Source organism: Oncorhynchus mykiss, chromosome 6 (assembly GCF_057628025.1).
Source record: "Oncorhynchus mykiss isolate SJ-2025 chromosome 6, ASM5762802v1, whole genome shotgun sequence".
NCBI classification, from domain to species: domain Eukaryota; kingdom Metazoa; phylum Chordata; class Actinopteri; order Salmoniformes; family Salmonidae; genus Oncorhynchus; species Oncorhynchus mykiss.
The window spans coordinates 53,308,665-53,329,483 of record NC_143027.1 but is presented as its reverse complement, the minus strand read 5'-3'; the positions used below and the strand labels follow the sequence as shown (position 1 = coordinate 53,329,483).

At 44.3% G+C, this 20,819-nt stretch overlaps 1 protein-coding gene and 1 long non-coding RNA gene across 3 annotated transcripts in view; one reads left to right on the top strand and one right to left on the bottom strand.

Moving 5' to 3' along the window:
• Nucleotides 1-8,860, bottom strand: part of LOC110526153 (protein kinase C-binding protein NELL1) — a 408,096-nt gene extending 399,236 nt beyond the window's left edge. Inside the window, exons 1-2 of the mRNA XM_021606800.3 lie at nucleotides 8,087-8,860; nucleotides 7,205-7,333 (exon numbers count right to left, since the gene is read on the bottom strand). Of these exons, the coding sequence (XP_021462475.3) occupies nucleotides 7,205-7,333; nucleotides 8,087-8,135 (178 nt within the window). The 5' untranslated portion in view covers nucleotides 8,136-8,860. The remainder of the gene's footprint in view (nucleotides 1-7,204; nucleotides 7,334-8,086) is intronic.
• The window catches only part of LOC149982921 (uncharacterized), a 255,617-nt gene that overhangs the window by 84,152 nt on the left and 150,646 nt on the right, over nucleotides 1-20,819 (top strand). The gene's annotated exons all lie outside the window — the stretch shown is intronic.

Sequence of the window (20,819 nt, the reverse complement as noted above, 5' to 3'; positions counted from 1 at the left end):
TGCATATACCCGGACTCTGCGTGCAATGAACGCAAGTGTTACGGTTTTCTTCCGTCAAACGAGAGGAGGACCAAAATGCAGCGTGGTTATCTTCATACATCTTTAATAAAGACGATACAATACAAAACAATAAACGTGAAAACCTAAACAGCCTTTTTTTTTTTTTTATAAAAATAATTTATTATCATCAATACCATTCATTCTGTACAACTCATAATTTCCATACAAACTCAAATAGTGGTATTTTAATTTAAACAAAACAAAAACCCCAAACAAAACCTCAGGGGAGCATCTTCCCTCCCCGTCATCCTACAAACTACCTTTCCCTATCTCCCCGTCCCTAATCTATCCCCTTACAAATCTAAATGACACCCAGCCCTAAACCCCCCTTCCACCTCTCCCGGGCAGCATGCTGCCCCCACTTCCTCTCCTCCCTCTTCATCCTCCCCCTCAAATCTCCTTCCACCCTCCTCACTATCCCTTCCACCCCCCAATCTCTCCCTGTCTTCACCATGTTCTGCCTGGCTTCCCACAGCCCCCGTTTAAAGAGACTCATGAGAAGCCAGAGCAGAAACCTGTCCCTATCCGTCCCTCTCGCTCTCCCTACACCTCTCTCTAACCTGGCCCACGTCAATACAAAATCCCCCCTTACCAAACCTAACAACACCCGTGCCCTAGCCCATACTACTCCGGCAAAGGCACAGTCCCAAAAGACATGGCGCACAGTCTCCTCCCTGCCACAAGAAGATCTTGGACAGGTGGGGGATTGCACCAAACTATACCGGTACATGATGGAACATACCGGCAAGCACTTATGGAGGCTCAACCAATTCAGGTCCTTGAGCCTGTTGTCCAGACCCCGCGCCTGCATTCCCTCCCAGACCACTTCCGAGATGCCCACTACAGGCGCCGGACTCCCTGCCTTTCTGACCTCCTCGTACAGGTGCCTGTGATCTAAACCTACTCGGGCAACTTCAACCTCAGGGTGCTCACGCAGCCACTTGGCAGCATGACCAAAGTGCCACGGCAGCTGTTCCGCCCGAGGACCCGTGTTAGACCACACCATTACGCTTCTCGCCTGATACGAGAAGAACACCCGCAGGAGGTAACCGGACGGGTGTATCACTGGATGAGCAAGCTCCGTTAACAAGAAAGAAACAAAAATTGCGTCCAGCTTGAGGGGGAAATGTACCCCCTACCTCCCTCCCCGATGGGACAAAGCATGCGTGCCCTGGCGACCCACTCGCACCTGCCACTCCACATGAACTGAAACACAAGCCTCACTAGAGGCCTCCTCAGACTAGCCGGCAATGGGTAGATGTACGCCAAATACAAAAGAGACGGCAACACATCCACCTTTAGAACCAGGACTTTGCCCATAAAAGACAAATACCTAGCCTTCCACATTGCTAGCTTCCTCTGTACCACTGCGATACGCATGTTCCAGTTTAGCGTCGCTGAGCCGGAGGTCTCAAAATGGACCCCGAGAATCCTCAGGGCCCCCTCACAGAGAGATAACCCCCCGGCACATCCGTTCTACCGCGCCATCTTCCGAAAAACTTGACGGAAGACTTTGCATGGTTCAGAACTGCTCCCGACGCTCGGGTGAAATCCCCAAAGATGGCAAGGGACCTTGTCAGGCACGAGTCCTTGCACAGCAGCAAGGAAGTGTCGTCGGCGTACTGCGTCATCTTAACACGCAGCCCACCACTTCCAGGGATCAACAAGCCTTCCACCCCTGTGTCTGCCCTAATGGCAGCCCCCAGAGGCTCCATGTACAGAACGAAGAGGAGAGCCGAGAGTGGGCACCCCTGCCTGACCCCAGACGAGAGGTCAAAAACGTCACCCAAGTGACTATTTACACTAACTCGGCACCCCGCTCCGACATATAATGTACAAATCCATCCTATGAACTTCTCCCCAAATCCTAATCGACCTAACACTCTGAATAAAAATGATCTATTCACGCGATCAAAGGCTTTCGCCTGATCTAGCGCTGCTACCATTAAAGGCAGTCCTCTATCTTCAACCCAAGCGATGGAGTCCCTGATTAACTGTAGATTCAATCTAATAGAGCGGCCCTCTACCCCGCACGTCTGATCCTCATGGACGACGTAGGGAAGGGCTGTGCGCAACCGGTCTGCTAAAACCTTTGCAAGTAGCTTGTAATCTACACACAGCATGGTCAACGGCCGCCAGTTGCCAAGGTCTGTTACTTCCCCCTTCTTATATAAAAGTGACAGCACACCAACAGCCATTGATCCCCCCGGGACCCCCGTCTCAAGGATGGCCTTCAAGACTTCGAGGACCACTGGTCCAAGTATACCCCAAAACTTGAGATAAAACTCAGCCGGCAGCCCATCTATCCCAGGCACCTTCCCTTTTCCCATCCTCCTAAGAGCGCTCTCAACCTCTTCTAGTGAGATCTGGGCCTCCATCACTTCTCTAATGTCCTCCGGCAACCGCCTGGACAAGTGTTCTAAAAACACATTTCCCTGCTCTACATCTATTTCCCTTTCCTTAAATAAACCTTGGAAATGATCAGTTGTCACCCTGACCATATCCTCTGGTTCTCTAACTATACTACCATTTTCTTCCCTAACGCCATGCATTACCTTCCTACTCTGTCTGGCCCTAACCGACTTAAAGAACATAGCAGAACAAGTCTCATTATGTTCTAGAAAGCCACTATGCGCACGCTCCAGGAAAGCTCGAGCCTTCCGCTCCTGCAACTCCCTGAGCTGCGCCTTTAGGGTTGCGGATCTCTCCCGGTCAAACGACCCGCCGAGGTTGCCTGCCTCGTACTCGAGTTCAATTAACCTTTGGATACGATCCACCTCCCTCCTCTCCTCCCTTTTTTTCCTCTTGCAATATCCTATTATAAAAGCCCTAATCCTCACCTTAACTAAATCCCACCACTCTACCACCCCCTCGCACATGGACCGGAGACCCTCAAGCCTCCAAAAGAAACCATAAAACCCGTCAACAAAAGCCTGCTCCTCCAGCACATCCCGATCTAGCTTCCAGTACCCCCTACCAAAGAGGCAGACTGGCGACCCCACCTGCAGGAGCACCCCGTCGTGATCCGAAAAGAAAACAGGCAACAGCCGCCCAGACAACTTACCCAAAGACCTGGGTACAAAAATATAGTAGAGCCTCCGCTCAACCCCCCTGGAGTTGCGCCATGTAGGACCGTCCATTTTCGGAGTAGTGTGCAGACCACCATCTACCAGACCATGGCAAGCCATTAGCCTAGCAATGGCGCCTGCACTGCTATCCCCCCCTCTTCCTAAATCTGTATTAAAATCCCCCCCTATCACTAATTTCCTATTTGTGACACACAGGGGCGTCAGACAGTCCACCATCTCCCTCCTGTCTGCCACCACCTGTGGTCCATACACCACCACTAATCTAAAATTACAATCCCTTATCGTGACATCCACCCCTATAACCCTCCCCTGCATTACCACAAAAGAATCCTCCACTTTAACCTCCCTGTGCCCACACAAAATCCCTACCCCCGATGAGTGCACCCCCCCAACACCCCAAACCGACTCCCCCTTGTCCCACTCCCTCTTAAACCAATTAACATCCCCTCCATCCCTCAGGTGAACCTCCTGTAAAAAAACAAAAATCAAACCCCACACCCTCCAAATAACTAAAAACCGCCCTCCTCTTAACACAATCCCTTAAACCCCTTACATTTAAACTAACAAAAGTAAAATCAGACCCCATGAAAGAATAAAATAAAAACATGTAATACACTCAAATTCTAAACCCAGACAGAAAAAAACAAAAACAGGAGACTCACCCGATGCTCCCCTGCTCCATATCTACCGGTAATGACACCATCTGTACTCCCAACATCCCCCCCTCTTCCTCCATCTCACCAACCCAGGATGCAGGAATTGTGTTTGGCTCCGGGGTGCCCTGCACCCTGGGTCTACCCCCACAATCCTCCCCCTCCCCAGTGCTGCAGCTGGATTGGAAAAAATTTGGGGAGGCTGAGTCCCCAAACAAAAACCTCCCCACCTCCTCCTGTACCCAGTCCTGAGTCCTGTTAGGTGTGTCCCCACCCAACAGATATTGAGAGCCTGTGGAAACCAGCAGCAACCCAGAGGTTTCTCCCACCCCCATCACTCTCTTGGCCATCCCCTCCCTCTCACTGTCGGCCAATCGCTCCCTCCTCTTCATTCTCTTCTTTGGTGATGACGGCAGTGGAGAGATACCAACCCCCCCGCCCGCCAGCTCCTCCACCATACCCCTCATCTCTTCCACCAGGGCACATTCCCCCCAGTCCACTTGCTCTTCCACCGTCTCCTTCTCCACCGCTCCTCCATCGCTTTCTTCTCTCTCATGCTCCTCCACTCGGTTGCCGTCTTCCGCCGCTTTTCCTGGTTCTCCTACTCCCGTGCCTTCCGTTTCCTTCTCTCTTCCTTCCGCCGCTTCTTGCTCCTCCTCCTTCCTTGTGGCCTTCCCCTCTGGACCTGTACTCTGATCATGAGGCGTGCTTCCTTCCCCTCCTCTTCTTCCCCCATCCCCCGCCCCTGCTCCCCCCCCAGCCGCAGACGCATATGACCGCTGACGGGCCGGGAACCCCCGCCACAGGTGTGCTGACGAGCCACACCCATGGCACGTCTTAGGCTTGTCACAATCCCTCGCCTCATGATCCTCAGATGCACAAAATCTGCATTTTCTTGTACTGCATGAGGCGAATATGTGACCATAGGCCATACAGCGTCTGCAAAATGGGGGCTGACGTGCATAAAACAACGTCCCCCTGTCAGCCCCTAGGGAGAACATAGCAGGAGGATGGAGGTAGCCACCATGTCCCTTTGGGTCCTCTCTGAGGAGGGCCTGGAAACCTCTCCTCCCATTCCAAAACCCAAGGGAGTCTTTGAGGTGCCTTGCTGAGGAGACGTTATCCATATATCTCCCCAGAAAAGCCCTCACCTCTTCGTCCTTAACGTAAGGGTTGTAAATGTTGACAGTTACTACCCTAAAATTATTCTTCGCCAGGCTTGTTATTTCGTAGTGGCACATCGGCCTCTCACCTCCCACTGCTCTTGCCCTTCTCAGGATATCATCGTGTTTTGCCTCTGTATATAGTGCCACGTCGTATGCTCCCTCCAACGAGTTGCCTTGGAAACAAAACACGTCCTTCACCGTCAGCTTTAGAATCCCCATCAATATTATCCTTCCAAAAGATTCCCGTCCTAAAGGCTCCATCTCCTTTTCCTTCCAAGCAAACCTAATCGTGTTAGCCAGCCCAATCCCAGGGACCGACCGTGTTGATGTATTTAGCACCATCTCCGCAAGGAGAATGGCGCTCGTTCTCTTCTCTTCTCTTCCAAAACAAGTGAAAAGAAAAAAACAAAGTGACTGAGCCTATCTGGTGCAAACAAACAGAGACAGGAACAATCACCCACGAAACACTCAAAGAATATGGCTGCCTAAATATGGTTCCCAATCAGAGACAACGATAAACACCTGCCTCTGATTGAGAACCACTCTAGGCAACCATAGACTTATCTAGACAACTCTACTATACCACAAACTCATAACCTACAAAAACCCCAAGACAAAACACACCACGTCACACCCTGGCCTGACCAGAATAATAAAGAAAACACAAAATACTAAGACCAGGGCGTGACAGCAAGAGAAATAACACAATTTCACCTGGTTAATATTGCCTGCTAACCTGGATTTCTTTTAGCTAAATATGCAGGTTTAAAACTACATACTTCTGTGTATTGATTTTAAGAAAGGAATTGGTGTTTATGGTTAGGTAGAGTCGTCCAACGATTGTGCTTTTTTCGAAAATGCGCTTTTGTTAAATCATCCTCCAGCGTTGCATCGATTATATGCAACACAGGACACGCTAGATAAACTAGTAATATCATCAACCATGTGTAGTTATAACTAGTGATTATGATGGATTGATAGTTTTTTATAAGATAAGTTTAATGCTAGCTAGCAACTTACCTTGGCATCTACTGCATTCGCGTAACAGGCAGTCTCCTTGTGGAGTGCAACGAGAGGCAGGTGGTTATAGCGTTGGACTAGTTAACTGTAAGACTGCAAGATTGAATCCCCCGAGCTGACATGGTGAAAATCTGTCGTTCTGACCCTGAACAAGGAAGTTAACCCACCGTTCCTAGGCCATCATTGAAAATAAGAATGTGTTTTTAACTGATTTGCCTAGTTAAATAAAAAGGTATAAAAAATAATAATAATAAATAACTAAAAAAATCGGCACCCAAAAATACAGATTTACGATTGTTATAAAAACTTGAAATCGGCACTAATTAATCGGCCATTCCGATTAATCGGCCGACCTCTACACCCAGAGGTCTCTTCACAATCCCCAAGTCAAGAACAGACTATGGGAGGGGCACAGTACTATGTAGAGCTATGGCTACATGGAACTCTATTCCCCATCAAGTAACTAATGCAAGCAGTAGAATCAGATAAAAAAAAACAGACAAAAATACACCTTATGGAACAGCAGGGACTATGAAGAGACACACACACACAGGTTCAGACACGCATACACACACACACACTAGCACACTCACTCTACACACACACATACATTTTGTATTGTAGATATATAGTTGGGTAATAATGGTATATGATGTACTGTTTTATCTTTTGTTTTATGTGTGAGTGCCTTAATGTGTTTGGACCGCAGGAAGAGTAGCTGCTGCCTTGGCAGGAACTAATGGGGTTCCCTAATAAATACAAAATACAAAGGCAAACAAGCCAAGCATTTTGACTACTCAGTCCCCTCATATGTCCGGGCTGTGCGTTATGATGACCTCTCGGCTGCCATCCAACTTCTGACACTGATGTAGCAAACAGCGAGGCAGTGCAGTGAAAGGCAAGCACCCTACACATTGGGCCACTTGTTAGGAATTGCAATATGGCTCATATCGTGAGGATTGTTACAATACATTGGTGATGTGATGATGATGATTAGTTCACCATCTGTTACCAACATTTGACCTAACATATTCTGGATAATCCTACAACCATGAGTCCGAGCTTAGGTAACCTACATTTTACAAATTAAATTAGTTTACCAAACATTCTCAAGATTCCACTCCAAATTAAAACACATTACTACAATTCACTGACAAATCAAACAGTGATCTAGCAATCAATTAATTCACAAATAGAGAAAGGAAGTATACATTACCTCGAAATAAGAAGGCTTTGCTATTGTTGTGAAGCCCTGCCACTTGGGTAATTCCATAAATTGCATTTGCGAAGTCAAGTTCATTGATGATATCTATCTGGTAGTCGGGATCTATTCCAAAGCCGATAACTGTAGGGGGGAAATATTATTTAGACATTGTCACACATTGGGTGCACAGTTACTATCACACATCCTCCCACCTATATGATGTGTATAACGTACATAATAAGCAAGGCACTTCTTTAATGATTGAGTTTGAGAATCAAACTTCAGCGTCTGCATGATACAACGAACTGCAACACAGTTTGACATGCAGTCAAATACATGGGGATTGAATCCATGCGATTTCAAAGCACCTTCACCAAGGTACAGTGGCCATCATATCAGAGACAAAACGCGTAAATTGCATGGCACTAGACATCAGATACCATATAATGACAGATCATTTTAAATGAAAGTCTACATAATCCAAATGTTAGGCTTATTGTTGCATGGGAACAAATTGACTGCTGCATCAACCTGTGCGACACCTGTAATTTCTGTAAGGACTTTTGCACGTTATACAGATGTGGTCTGACACAACAACAAACCCTACGATTTAGGAGATGATAACTATGCTATTTATCTGTACTATAAAACGAATTTTAAAAACATGTGATTTCTAAAAAATCGATGAGGGGCAAATTGATTTTAAAAAATTAATTGATTAATAAAAAACCTACGACAGACAAAATAACGATCGAGATGCATGCGCGCAAGTTGCTAATTAGGCTATGGAGAAGGAGAGGGTGGGTGCGCATTAAAAAGCTATTGCTGACAGAGCTGATAATGATGCCTAAACAATATGTAAACTAACTGCATATGTCCCAGTGTGAAACCTACCTGGTTTCGCAATGAGCACTACCGATAACAAAGCCACGTAAATATCCATTTGTGTGAAGTTGAACTGTACAGTTTCCTCAGAAATATCCGCCGTCGATCGCTTCGCTAGCAATCCACTTGCTCGGGTCTGTCTGCAAACTGCGCTCGTCTCACGGTTGCTGGGTGCAGAGGCTCGGAGCGTTCCACATCATGGAAATAGGGGTTCTTTCGGCGCGCACGTAAATTATCATGAATTTACTCTCAATACTATTTCCATCTATTCAATCGGCAATATTATTCACAAACCTTGACGAAGTCCACATTACCAATCCTCCTGGATTCAAATTAATCTACAGACGACATGTTTGCGCGGCGAAAATGAACCTTAATCCTCCCCTTTCAGTGACGATAGACACGTCCAATTCTGGAGGTGACGCTGGGGACCTGTAATAAGAGTTGGGATTCTAACAAGTAGGCTACATGTAATTACGTAGCCTATTTGTTACGAATCATCATCTCTTACATAGCCTTTGTGCTCTTTTTTTGTTGTTGCAGATAATCAGATGCAGTATTTTTCACAACAGAAAAGGTCTCTGAAAATGAAGAGGAGATTAATTGAATCAGGCGGATTTCTTTAACCAGCTAATTCATAGTAAGGTCCTCATGAATGTGTATTTTTTTCGGGACTTCACGCTGTTAGCCTACATTCAATCCATAAACCCCTGACATGTGTCCGTCTCCTCGCTTTCCTCCCTTACCTCTAACTCGATCAATCTCTCCATCCCTCTCGCCCTCACCACTGGGATACTGAGGGCTTCTTATAAGCACTCCAACCCATCTTACTCCTGGGAGCTGTCCTTGTTGGATACCATTAATCAGGCTCCTAGCTTCTCCAGTGCAGGTAATATCACATCCCAAATGGCATCCTGTTCCCTACTGTGCGCTACTTTTGCGCACGGGGCTCTGATAGTGCTTTGATCAAAATGTGTGCACCGTGTATAGAATTGATTGTCATGTGGGATGCAACCAATATGTGCAGTGTGAATATTGTCAGGTTACCTGCATCAACACAGTGTCATTTTAATTTAAGTTATTAACTATGTTTCCATCCACAGTTGTTATGCGAGTAAAGTCATAGCTATGAAAAAAATCATGACAGCTGTGATGGAAACGTTTCGGTAAAATGTTATGAATTCCGACATATAATTTGTTCGTTGGACATGGTGGGATCTTTTTGGTGTCTGTAAAATTACTTATTCAACAAATGTCGGTGAAAATGCCTTTATGTGCAAATACCGATATAATAACCGCATAGAAGTGAATTTGGAGTCACGCGATGACATATTGTGTGGTCCTACCACTACGACTCGGGAAAGCATGCTTATTGGGCTACAGATTAAATAAATGATGATGAACTTCACAGGGTGGTAAAAGTGCAAGGTGATGAGTTTGATCGTCATTTCCAATAAATATCTTGCTCTTTTTCCATAATACTCACATAATGTAGTCTATAGCCTGTCTGCACTGTATCTGCGAGTTGTTGGCTAGAGCGCAAGTGCCAATAGTGGGCACATTGACTATATAAAAAAGACAAAACCATCAGTAGTGATGAAAATGTGATGGAAATCCATTTAACTTGTATTTTTATTTATTTAGTAACTGTAAAAGTAATGCATGTGCACTACGTGATCATCGACATAATTGTATCCATAACAAGTCAATTTGACGGAAACATCTCTGGGAAAATGCCATATTGTTTTTATGCAGATTTTTGAATATTGGATGGAATCCTAGACACTGTTGCAAAAGGGATCGGTAGCTAGGTTTCCATCCAATTAGCAACAGCATTTCATTCTAGAATCTGAATAAAGAAAATATTTTCATTTTCCCACCAGTGGTGTGGTTCCAGCAAACGGACTTGTTGCAGATAAAAATTAGAGCGTGATGACGTAGTGGGGACAAAATCTAGTTTTTCACTTAAGTTTTCATGTACCGAATAAAAATCAAAAGTTCAGTGTGTTTACATCCCATTTTCAATTCTACCAATAGCTTTGACACGAACACCGTTGCATTCAATAGCAAATGTGCCTCCTCTGGTCTTGGCATGTGCGCCCCAACCAACAGCTTGCAGATACTGTGCGTGTAGGCTACTCTACATTATTATGGATAAAAGCAAGAGTATTTGTCAAACAGCAGTCAAGCATCGAGTCACCAAGAATAAGACCCTCAATATTTATTGTAAAGAAGCATCAAGATCACTGTTCACTTTCACCAAACTGTGAAGTTCATCATAATTGATTTAATCTGTAGCCTAATAAACTGCATGGTTTTCCGAGTATAGTGGGATGAGTTTGGGGAAGATAATTTGTACCATAAAATGCACCTTTATAATAAAGCATTACATGCATAATCGTATTTACCGTTACTTTCGAGAACAGTGTTGTCCCGCTAATTGATTGCATTTTGAAACATTTGCGCTTATAACCTACTTACTGCCTTGTGTTGTTGCACTTATGTGAAATAATAGGCGAATAGTTGATCAACTTTTTAAGCTAAACGATCAGCCTCATTGCTTTTTTGATGTGTGTGTTTGTATTGATTTGGGATCTATCGCATCCCATACTGTCCCAGAGTATGTTTGGAATATTTATTTATTGCAAGTTGATCAATAGAATAAGTTAACCTTTGTACTATGGGGGATAGTAGATTCACCTAGTCTATTACTTTTGCTGTTCGTTAGGCCTACTCATCTTGTTCACTGACGAAAAGTAGGCTAAATGTGGACAGCTCGTAAAAATATGCCCCTCAGAATTCAATAAGAGGAACCAATCACGATGAGCATTGGCTACATCTGAGAGAGCCATGTGAGTGAGAGGTGCTTCGGAGAATGACAGCCGGGAGAAGGGATTTATAATTAGCCTATTATATTCAGCCCAAGGGCACAACTGCCACTTTGCCTGCAAAGGGCATGGCTTTTTTAGGGGGCATTACGGCCACACAAGGGAATGCCACCAGGAAATTTGAGGCCAGGTGAGAAAATTATCAAGTGCTTGTCAAATTGTGAATGAGAGACTGATGAAGTGTGTGCAGCTTGCAACTTTTTTCAAATCATTAGAGTCCCATCATGCAGCCTTAGAATGTATTAAACATCAAAACATATAGCCCAACATTTGTATCACAACTAAAGTTGCATAAATAACTCTAAATGAAGAATATAGGAGGACCAGTTTCTTTGTTAATGTGTGCACTTCCTTTGAAATCATTTGGAGAAAATATCCTTTTTTTTTATTAAGCTATGTTCAACTGTATTCTTTATACTATAAAATACAAATAATTTCTAAGCAAATCTTGTCTGCTAAATAAACTAGTGTAGCCCACAGACATATGGCATAGCCATATCAGGGCCTAACATAAGGACAACTCAGAGTATGCTATTCTGTACTTGTGAAATACTTAATTTTCTTCATATCATGTTTCTTTAGACCTGGTTAAAATAAATAATGCATTTATTGTGATTGTGTAGACTGTATTAAATGAATTTAATAAACTTTTTTAAATGTAGATGTTCCATAGGTCTGCATCAGTGGATTGTAGGCTATGCGTGGAAGCCAGAAGATGCCAAACATGTTTATGCTGATTAATGGTTAATTGTCTTGAGACCGGCAATTATTTGCTTGACATTTCCTGCCGACAAAATGACCGCCACAGCCCTAGGGAGGACCACACAACATATCATCGTGTGACTCCAAGTTTACTTCGATATGATGGTTATTATATCAAAATTTGCACTTAAAGGCATTTCCACTGCAAATTCTCGCATAATTAATTTGACTGACAATATAGGTCCCACCATGTGGAACAAAAATGATCTGTTGGCATTTTTAAAAATTCTATGACTTTACTCCGAAAAAACTGTGGATGGAAACATAGTTGGTGTCTTTCTTGCAGTGGATTTACGTCATTGAGTGGTAGCGGCATTTGAGAAGCAGTCAGATCGTTTGTTGAATCCTGCGGCAGAGCAGATGACAAGGCACAGTATGTTTCATTGATGAAGTTCAGGCCCAGTGAATGCAGTGTCTGCCTCCCAAATGGCACCCTATTCCCCGTATAATACACTACGTTGACCAGGGAATGCAGTGCCTGCCTCCCAAATGGCAGCCCATTCAAAAGTAGTGTACTATTCAGGTCATAGGGCTCTGGTCAAATGTTAGGAATACTGTAGTTGTTGGGGTGTAGTGATAAACATTGCAACAAATGTTCAACTTTATTCACATATTCATCAACTATAAAATATGTCCATTACATGGGCTCCCGGGTGGAGCAGGGGTCTAAGACACTGCTTCTCAGTGCTAGAGGTGTCACTAGAGACACTGGTTCGATTCCAGGCTGTATCACAAACAGCCATGATTGGGAGTCCAGGTTAGGCTTTGGCCGGTGTATGCAGTCATTGTAAATAAGAATTTGCTCTTAGCTGACTTGCCTAGTTAAATAAATAAACATGAGTCATTTGGTGAAAGCCTCGTCCTGGTTTTTGTGATTGAGTCCGCCAGGGCATCTTGGTGTTTGTTTGGACATGTGGGTTAGGTATCCACTGGGCAACCTGTACTTAACAGAAGGCCAGCAGTAAAAGGAAATCAAAAACAGTATTACCCTCTTCCCACAATGGCCTTTGTCAGTAAATCTCTCTGCTAGCTGAGCCAGCCACAAAGAGGAAATATTGTCCCAACTGTGAAACAGGAGCGCTATTTGGACTTAAATATTCTCCAAAATCCCAGACAAAGTGCAACATCATTTTGATTTGTTTTCAATTGCTCAGGTTTACCATCAGAAAGAGTTTTGGTAGTTTTGCTCAGTGGTGGAAAATGTACCCAAATCTCATACTTGAGTAAAAGTAAAGATTTTTTAAATGTAACCTTTATTTAAATGTAACCTTTATTTAACTAGGGAAGTCCGTTAGGAACAAATTCCTATTTACAATGATGGCCTACACTGGCCAAACTCGGACGACGCTGGGCCAATTGTGCGCCGCCCTATGGGACGTCCAATCTAAGGTCATATGCACCCTGAAGCAGGTTCTCATCAAGGATTTGCCTGTATTTGGCTCCATTCATTCATTGTTCCCTCTATCCTTACCAGTCTCCTATTCCCTGCGCCTGAAAAGCATCCCCATAGCATGATGCTGCCATCACCATCCTTCACGATAGGGATGGTGTTAGACAGGTGATGAGCTGTGCCTGGTTTTCTCCAGACATAGTGCTTTGCATTCAGGCCAAATTGTAAAATTTGTCTCATCAGACCACAGGATCTTATGCCATATGTGACTTGTTTCAGGAAACTATGCACATGTCGTGGGTCACTACAACACAGGAGTACTGTTTGAACATAAAATGCAATAACAAACGTGTATGCCATCTGTAAATACAAATACATTTGTTAAATTACGAGCCTAGTTGGTTTAACCACTGAAAAAGACAACAACCTTCCCACTAACCACGATTGGCTGAGATAATGAGTGAGCTGGATATGCCGTGAGATGAGTTCTGTTTATTTGAGCTGGTCAGTATGTATAGATAATCCTGTCTAAAGCAGTTATTTTACAAATATATTGCGTAGTAGAACTGCATATGTGTTACTCTCCACTTTCTGGAGAACCTTGTTTTGAAAATCAATGGAATTAGAATACGATAACTAAGTATATGGAGAAAACACCTGTCTCCGGATTACGTCTTTAAACTAAGGGCAACCATGGCATAAGTGACAGGGAGAAGCATCTATCCATGATATATACAGGTAAATTAGTCTAGCTAGCTACATTCAGATATTACACGCTTCTAATTTTGACAGAAAGTTATTTTAATTTCAAGATAAAGTGTACTGTTAGCTAGCTAGCTAACGTTAGCTGGCTGGCTCGCTAGGTAACGTTACATGTATGTCAGAGCCATTTGCTTTGCTAGTTATAGTCTAATGTTAGTTAGCTAACATTGAAACTGGTTGGTTAGCTATACAATATCATAACTGGAGCTGGACATCTTTGGAGCTGAAGATTGAGGCCAGCTTTTATATGCTAGTGTACACTCCTTAACAGTTGTACTGGATGAAAACACAGCAAGAAAACACATATGCCAATATGTAATAGTAATCTATTTTATTGCAGTATTGGTAGTTGGTTCAACAACTTGTTTTACTAGAGGACAAAAAACGGAATATGCATAACCCATATTTAATATCCATGCAGTGACTGAACAACAACTGCATTTCCACCCCCATCTCTAAAGGTATGGTATGATGGCTGGTCACCTGTCAAGTCACCTGTCAGGTCAGTCAGTCACTTATTGCTGCAGATGTACTCAATAATGTTTGAGCATGTGATACTCCTCAAAGCATGGTGAAATACATAGAGGTGTATCACAAGCTAAACACATGTATTTTGTCATCTTCCTCTGCTTACTTCTCCTGGCGCCAGACAGGCAGACTTTGCAGTGCCTCCGTGTGCGACTACCTTGAGAAGCAGTTTGAGGGACTTTGCAGGGAAAATGCCGTGCAGTGAGGCGTAGGGGATTGTCTACAGCAGGACGACCCCCAGTGGATGGGCGCCGAGGGGTGTGGTGCTCCTCCAGCAGCTCTCTCATGAGATTCTCAATGTATTTTTGGTAGGTAATTACTTTACCTATGAGGGAGTGGGGAGGATGAGGAAAGTTAGAGGATGATGAGGCAGTGGGTAGGTGGGTGAGATATTGTCACTATAATTGCATAATGGATTTGTATGTGAACTGTACATCCAATTACAAAAATACCTTGTTCAGTAATCATCTCACCTGTTAGTTGGCGGTGAACTATGCTGCCGTTGGAGGACAGCAGTGTCGATCAGATGGAAAAAATATCTTCTTATACCACTTGGTCGTTTTCTGAGTGCATTCCACAAAGCTGTTTATCATGTCCGCCTTATCCACGGCCCCCATTTTGAGGTTATAATCAAGCACACAATCTGGATTGATCTTTCTCTCTCCCGTCAGGTGGTCCACCTTCCCTGTGGCCAACGGTTGCTGTGGAGAGGAATGCTGTTGACCATTCTCCTGAATTCCACCTCCCCTCTCTGCATCTTCCTGCATCCGAATGCCGGCATCCCCTTCCTGTTCGACCTGACTGTGCCACAGGCCCCTGTGCTGTTGGAGAGGAGATGCTGGAAGAGTGTGGGACTGCTGTACCAATTGTCCACGTACAAAGTGTGTCCCTTGCCGAGATGAGGAGCCAGCATGGTCATCACCACGGACCCTGACACCCCAAGCCCCTCATAATGTTTGATGTCAGTGGTGGACCCTGTGTAAACTATAATATCCAGGACAAATCCTGTCTTCACGTCGCACATGACAAAGAACTTGACTCCAAACCTGTGCCTTTTGGAGGGAATATATTGACGGAACGCCAGCTTACCTTTCCATAACATCAGGGACTCATCAATGCATAGGTCCTTGTATGGCACAAAGACCCGACCAAATGCTGATGTCAGGCTGATAAGAACATTTCTTATTTTGTATAACGGGTCATTTAGGATGGCAGTAGCATTGTTGACGAAATGCAGGAATCGCAGCAGTAGCTCCAAGGCATAGCAATTGGTCTCCTCTACTATGTTTCCCACCAGCTCCTCTGTCAGAAACAATACAAGGGGCATTGCACTCCAGACTGGGACTCATCAAAGCAAACAGCAGGGCCAGGAGGGGTGAAATAACTGGTGGCCTTCCAGCTACCACAGAACTCCTGTACTTCGTCCACTGTTGGTCTCCCTCCATCACCACCAGCATCTTCAAAGGGACCTGGTACTTCGTCAGTGGTCAAAGGAAATTCAGATTCAGATTCAGGGTTCTCAATGGCTACAAGGTTGGGGGGCAGCTCCTCACTGTCACTGTCAGAATCTGATTCCTGACTTTCATACTCAGACTCATTGTCAGAATTGTAAAAAATCTCCAGAATTTCCACATTTGTGAGTTGTCTCCTTTTGAAAGACATTGCTAATGCTACAGCTTAGCTCACTAGCTACATACATAAACAACAACACTGAATGGCGCAGAGTGGGAGGTTACGTGGTTGACTGCCGGCACGTGCCACTTGTATCAATAAATCACTATCAGAAAATGTTTTGTGTGGTAATTATTTGTGTATTTACGGTTTTATTCACATGTTTTCAATTCTAGGTGACAAATCATGCATTCTGATTCTTGCATAGATAGTATTGGGCACATATGTGTGTAAAATACTTTTTTTGAGGGTTGTACTGATTATGATGAGCTAAGCTAATTCCAGCTGTGTAGCCATGTTTGTTGACATACAATGCATTCTGGGTTTCACGTCTGTTTGACCAAAGATGTTATAACAAAATGAGGTGAGTAAGAGTTCACAAATTTTTTGAGGACTTCCGGAAATTAATGGTGGGATGTGAACGACGGTAGATGACACACCCCTTCAACATGCACACTAAACAGACCAAACTAATCTCGTCTTCTCTTATTATCTTCGGTTTCTGTGAGGAAAAAATGAATGGCTTCGCGCTGAAACTAATCGTCGGATTACTTTCGATTTCTATAAAGTGTTTTACCTAGTTATTTCGATCAATGGTGAGCTCACCCGTGATATGATTAATTATATATAGTAATTTCTATTAGCTAATGTAACAGTATAACTTTGGACTGTCCCCTTGCCCATACCCGGGCGCGAACCAGGGACCCTCTGCACACGTCAACAACAGTCACCCACGAAGCATCGTTACCCATCACTCCACAAAAGCCGCGGCCCTTGCAGAGCAAGGGGAACTACTATTTCAAGGTCTCAGAGCAATTGACGTCACGGATTGAAACGCTTTTTAGCGCGCACCACCGCTAGCAACCAGTGATCCGTGTCAACAGCATCAATGTAACAGTATAACTTTAGACCGTCCCCTCGCCCATACCCAGGCGTGAACCAGGGACCCTCTGCACACGTCAACAACAGTCACCCACGAAGCATCGTTACCCATCGCTCCACAAAAGCCTTGGCCCTTGCAGAGCAAGGGGAACTACTACTTCAAGGTGTCAGAGCAAGTGACGTCACCGATTGAAATGCTATTTAGCGCGCACCACCGCCGAGAGTTAGAAAATATGACTGCTTGTGTTGGGTCAATCTTTCCTCAGCTCTAGGACAAATGTAGCCTACATTTTTCCGGTTAGGATGATTGTCTTATGCTATATATACTTCTGTGAATATCTGAACATTGCATCCAAAAATAAACTGCTGACATTCTGGACATAACTTTGTAAGGACTGTGTTTGTGTAAATATTTTCTGAAAAAAGTGTGGCCAGCTCAAACGCTGATTGTTGCGTCATTCTAAACTGCCGTTCTAAACGAGCATTCTAAATGAGTGTTCTAATCACACGGGTGTGATCGTACGCTTCAGGGACCACTGTAGAACGACCACACCTGTGTGATGGTACGTGTGAAAGGGTTAATATCAAACAAATCAGGTAAATACGTAATTTTTCTCTCACACTCTTCCTAGAGCTGGCCACCCAGCCAAACTGAGCAATCGGGGAGATGGGCCTTGGTCAGGGAGATGACCAAGAACCAGAGATGGGAGAACCTTCCAGAAGTACAACCAACTCTGCAGCACTCCACCAATCAGGTCTTTATGGTAGAGTGGCCAGGCAGAAGCCTCTCCTCAGTAAAAGGCACATGACAGCCCACTTGGAGTTTGCCAAAAGACACCTAAAGAACTCTCAGACCATGAGAAACATGGCACCATCCCTACGGTGAAGCATGGAGGTGGCAGCATCATGCTGTGGGGATGTTTTTCAGTGGCAGGGACTGAGAAACTAGTCAGGATCTGGGAAAGATGAACGGAGCAATGTACAGGGAGATCCTTGATGAAAACCTTCTCCAGAGCGCTCGAGCGCTCAGGAGCTCAGACTGGGGAAAAGGTTCAACTTCCAACAGGACAACAACCCAAGACAATGAAGAAGGAGAGAAGAATCAAGGAGAGAAGATTCAGGTTTCCCTCTCCAAATTCACCGGAGGAATGTGTCTTTGTTTCACAGACTTTTCCCAACAAAACTCTAACACGTTCTAAAGCAAATACTAGAACAACATTTCTAATATAGAATGTTGGGAATGGTCAGAGGCGATCTAAATAACACTATGTCATATGTGTTATTTTGTGATGTCATTAAAAATGTATAAAGGAAATACTGTAACTTGGAAAGTATACCCACTACATTTACCAAGTTTCCATCCGATGCATGGTACATGATAAATTAAAAAGGATGAAAGTATTTTTGTTAAGAGGGGGACATGATTTTCAGAGCCATAAGATATTATAGTTTTACATATCTTTGTACAAGTGGCAAGTCACGGCCTTGAGTGAGGTCAGAGAGCGTGTCAGCCTGATGGAACCGCCCCTTTTGAACAAACTGCATAAATTGATGGGTTAAGAATTAACATACCAGACCAGAGAGACGTAGAGCTGCAGCTCACATTTAAAGTGGTTTGAACTGTGAATCTCAACATGAGTTAAAGATGATAAAGTCCCCTACCGGACAATCACTGGTATGGCTGATTACCTGTCCTAAGTGTCTAGAAAAGTGAGCTTAAGTGGGACCATTCTACTAATCTTTTCAAACTATGTATGCTACTCTCATCACCCCACTGGGAACCATCGTCATGACTGGCTAGCCATCCTTCAAAGAAGCATCTTCCAGAGCGAATGAAAGTATAATGAACTCTGTAGTTCTGTTCAGGACTACACAACAAGTCACCGGATACCGGACAACTGCAGAGGAGAACAACAGTAGAAGACGGGTGGGAACCCCTTTTGGACAATCAGAGCCTTAAAAGCGTGCCACCAAAAGGCCCAACCCCCTTTCCAAGGAGGCCCGGTTCAGAAAGATACACAGAGAAACAAGGCAATTTCACATAAATACATTCATGATTTCTTTCTCCAAGCAGGCGGTGGTTCGTGTGCAAAGTATAGGAGTACTATTAAGGTAGAGTAGTTTCTAAATGTACCAACATTAAGTGTCTCTGTCCCTCTCTCTCTCTCATCCTCTCCATGTCTGTTGTAACAAGCAGCCATATTCTGTTTTTAATGTATTAAGTGTGTATGTTTATCCTGTGTTACCATTTAGTTAGCTAGTAGATAAATAATTAAACCAATTTGTGTAGTATTGAATCATAAGTAAGGCTCTGGTTTTTGCAGATGCAATGAGGTTACGACTTTTCAGAATGATGATATGATACGAGGTTACAATTAATAAGTTGACTGTTTATAGATGTGATAGGTAAAGACCTTTAGAGATTAATTTGGGAGATGGTAACACTTTAAAGTTCTGCTCTCGTGGTGCCCCAGATCCTAATTAGTTAATTGTTATATGATTACTTTAATTGGGTAACAATTAAACATATTTAGGTAATTTAAGTCATTAGAAAAGTTTCAGATTGATGTTAAGGTCAAGTCACGACATATTGGTGCCCCGTGCCAGGAATCTAAGACAAAATTAGGCCTTACTGTTGAATTCAGTCTACATGAATTGTGTAGCAAATTACATTATACACCAAAGAGCAGTAGGCAGGATTGTTGTTGAGAGTGTCTGTTTCCATTTCGAAGCAGATAGCAGGGAGAGAGATTGACTCCAGTGTTTTATACCTGACAAAGGATCTGTGTGTTGGGTGAATTATTGAGTTTCCAGAGCAAGGACATAAGGGCCAGCCGATTAAGGAAATTTGAGAAGATATAATAGTTTGGCCGAACCAAAGTATTATCTCTCTCGCGCACGTGTTCCGGTAACATTGCTAGAATAAATGCTGATTGGATTGAAAGGGAGACTGTCACGTTCTGACCTCTATTTCCTTTGTTTTTGTATTTATTTAGTATGGTCAGGGCGTGAGTTGGGTGGGCAGTCTATGTTTGTTTTTCTATGTTTTGGGGCAGTTCTATGTTTTCGGCCTAGTATGGTTCTCAATCAGAGGCAGGTGTCATTAGTTGTCTCTGATTGAGAATCATACTTAGGTAGCCTGGGTTTCACTGTGTGTTTGTGGGTGATTGTTCCTGTCTTTGTGTAGTATTCACCAGATAGGCTGTATTAGGTTCTGAGTTCTCACGTTTCTTGTTTTTTCGTTAGTTTGTTCATGTATAGTGTCGTGAATAAAATACAATGAACAACCACCACGCTGCGCTTTGGTCCGCCTCTACTTCACAAGAAGAGAATCGTTACAGAATCACCCACCACAACAGGACCAAGCAGCGTGTCAACAGGCAGGAGCAGCAGGAGAAGCAACAGCGGCAGCAGGAGATACGTAGTAAGGAATTCTGGACATGGGAGGAAATCCTCGACGGGAGAGGACCCTGGGCTAAGCCAGGAGAATATTGCCGTCCCAAGGCCGAGCTGGAGGCAGCAAAAGCAGAGAGGCGGCATTCTGAGAAGCAAGCACGGCGGCGCGGATGGAAGCCCGGGAGTCAGCCCCAAAAATTTCTTGGGGGGGGGCTAACAGGGAGTATGGCTACGCCAGGTAGGAGACCTGAGCCAACTTCCTGTGGTTACCGGGGGACTAGAGAGACCGGGCAGGCACCGTGTTATGCTGTGGAGCGCACGGTGTCCCCAGTGCGGGTGCACAGCCCGGTGCGGTACATTCCAGCTCCGCGTATCGGCCGGGCTAGAGTGGGCATCGAGCCAAGTGCCATGAAGCCGGCTCTACGCATCTGGTCTCCAGTGCGTCTCCTTGGGCCGGCTTACA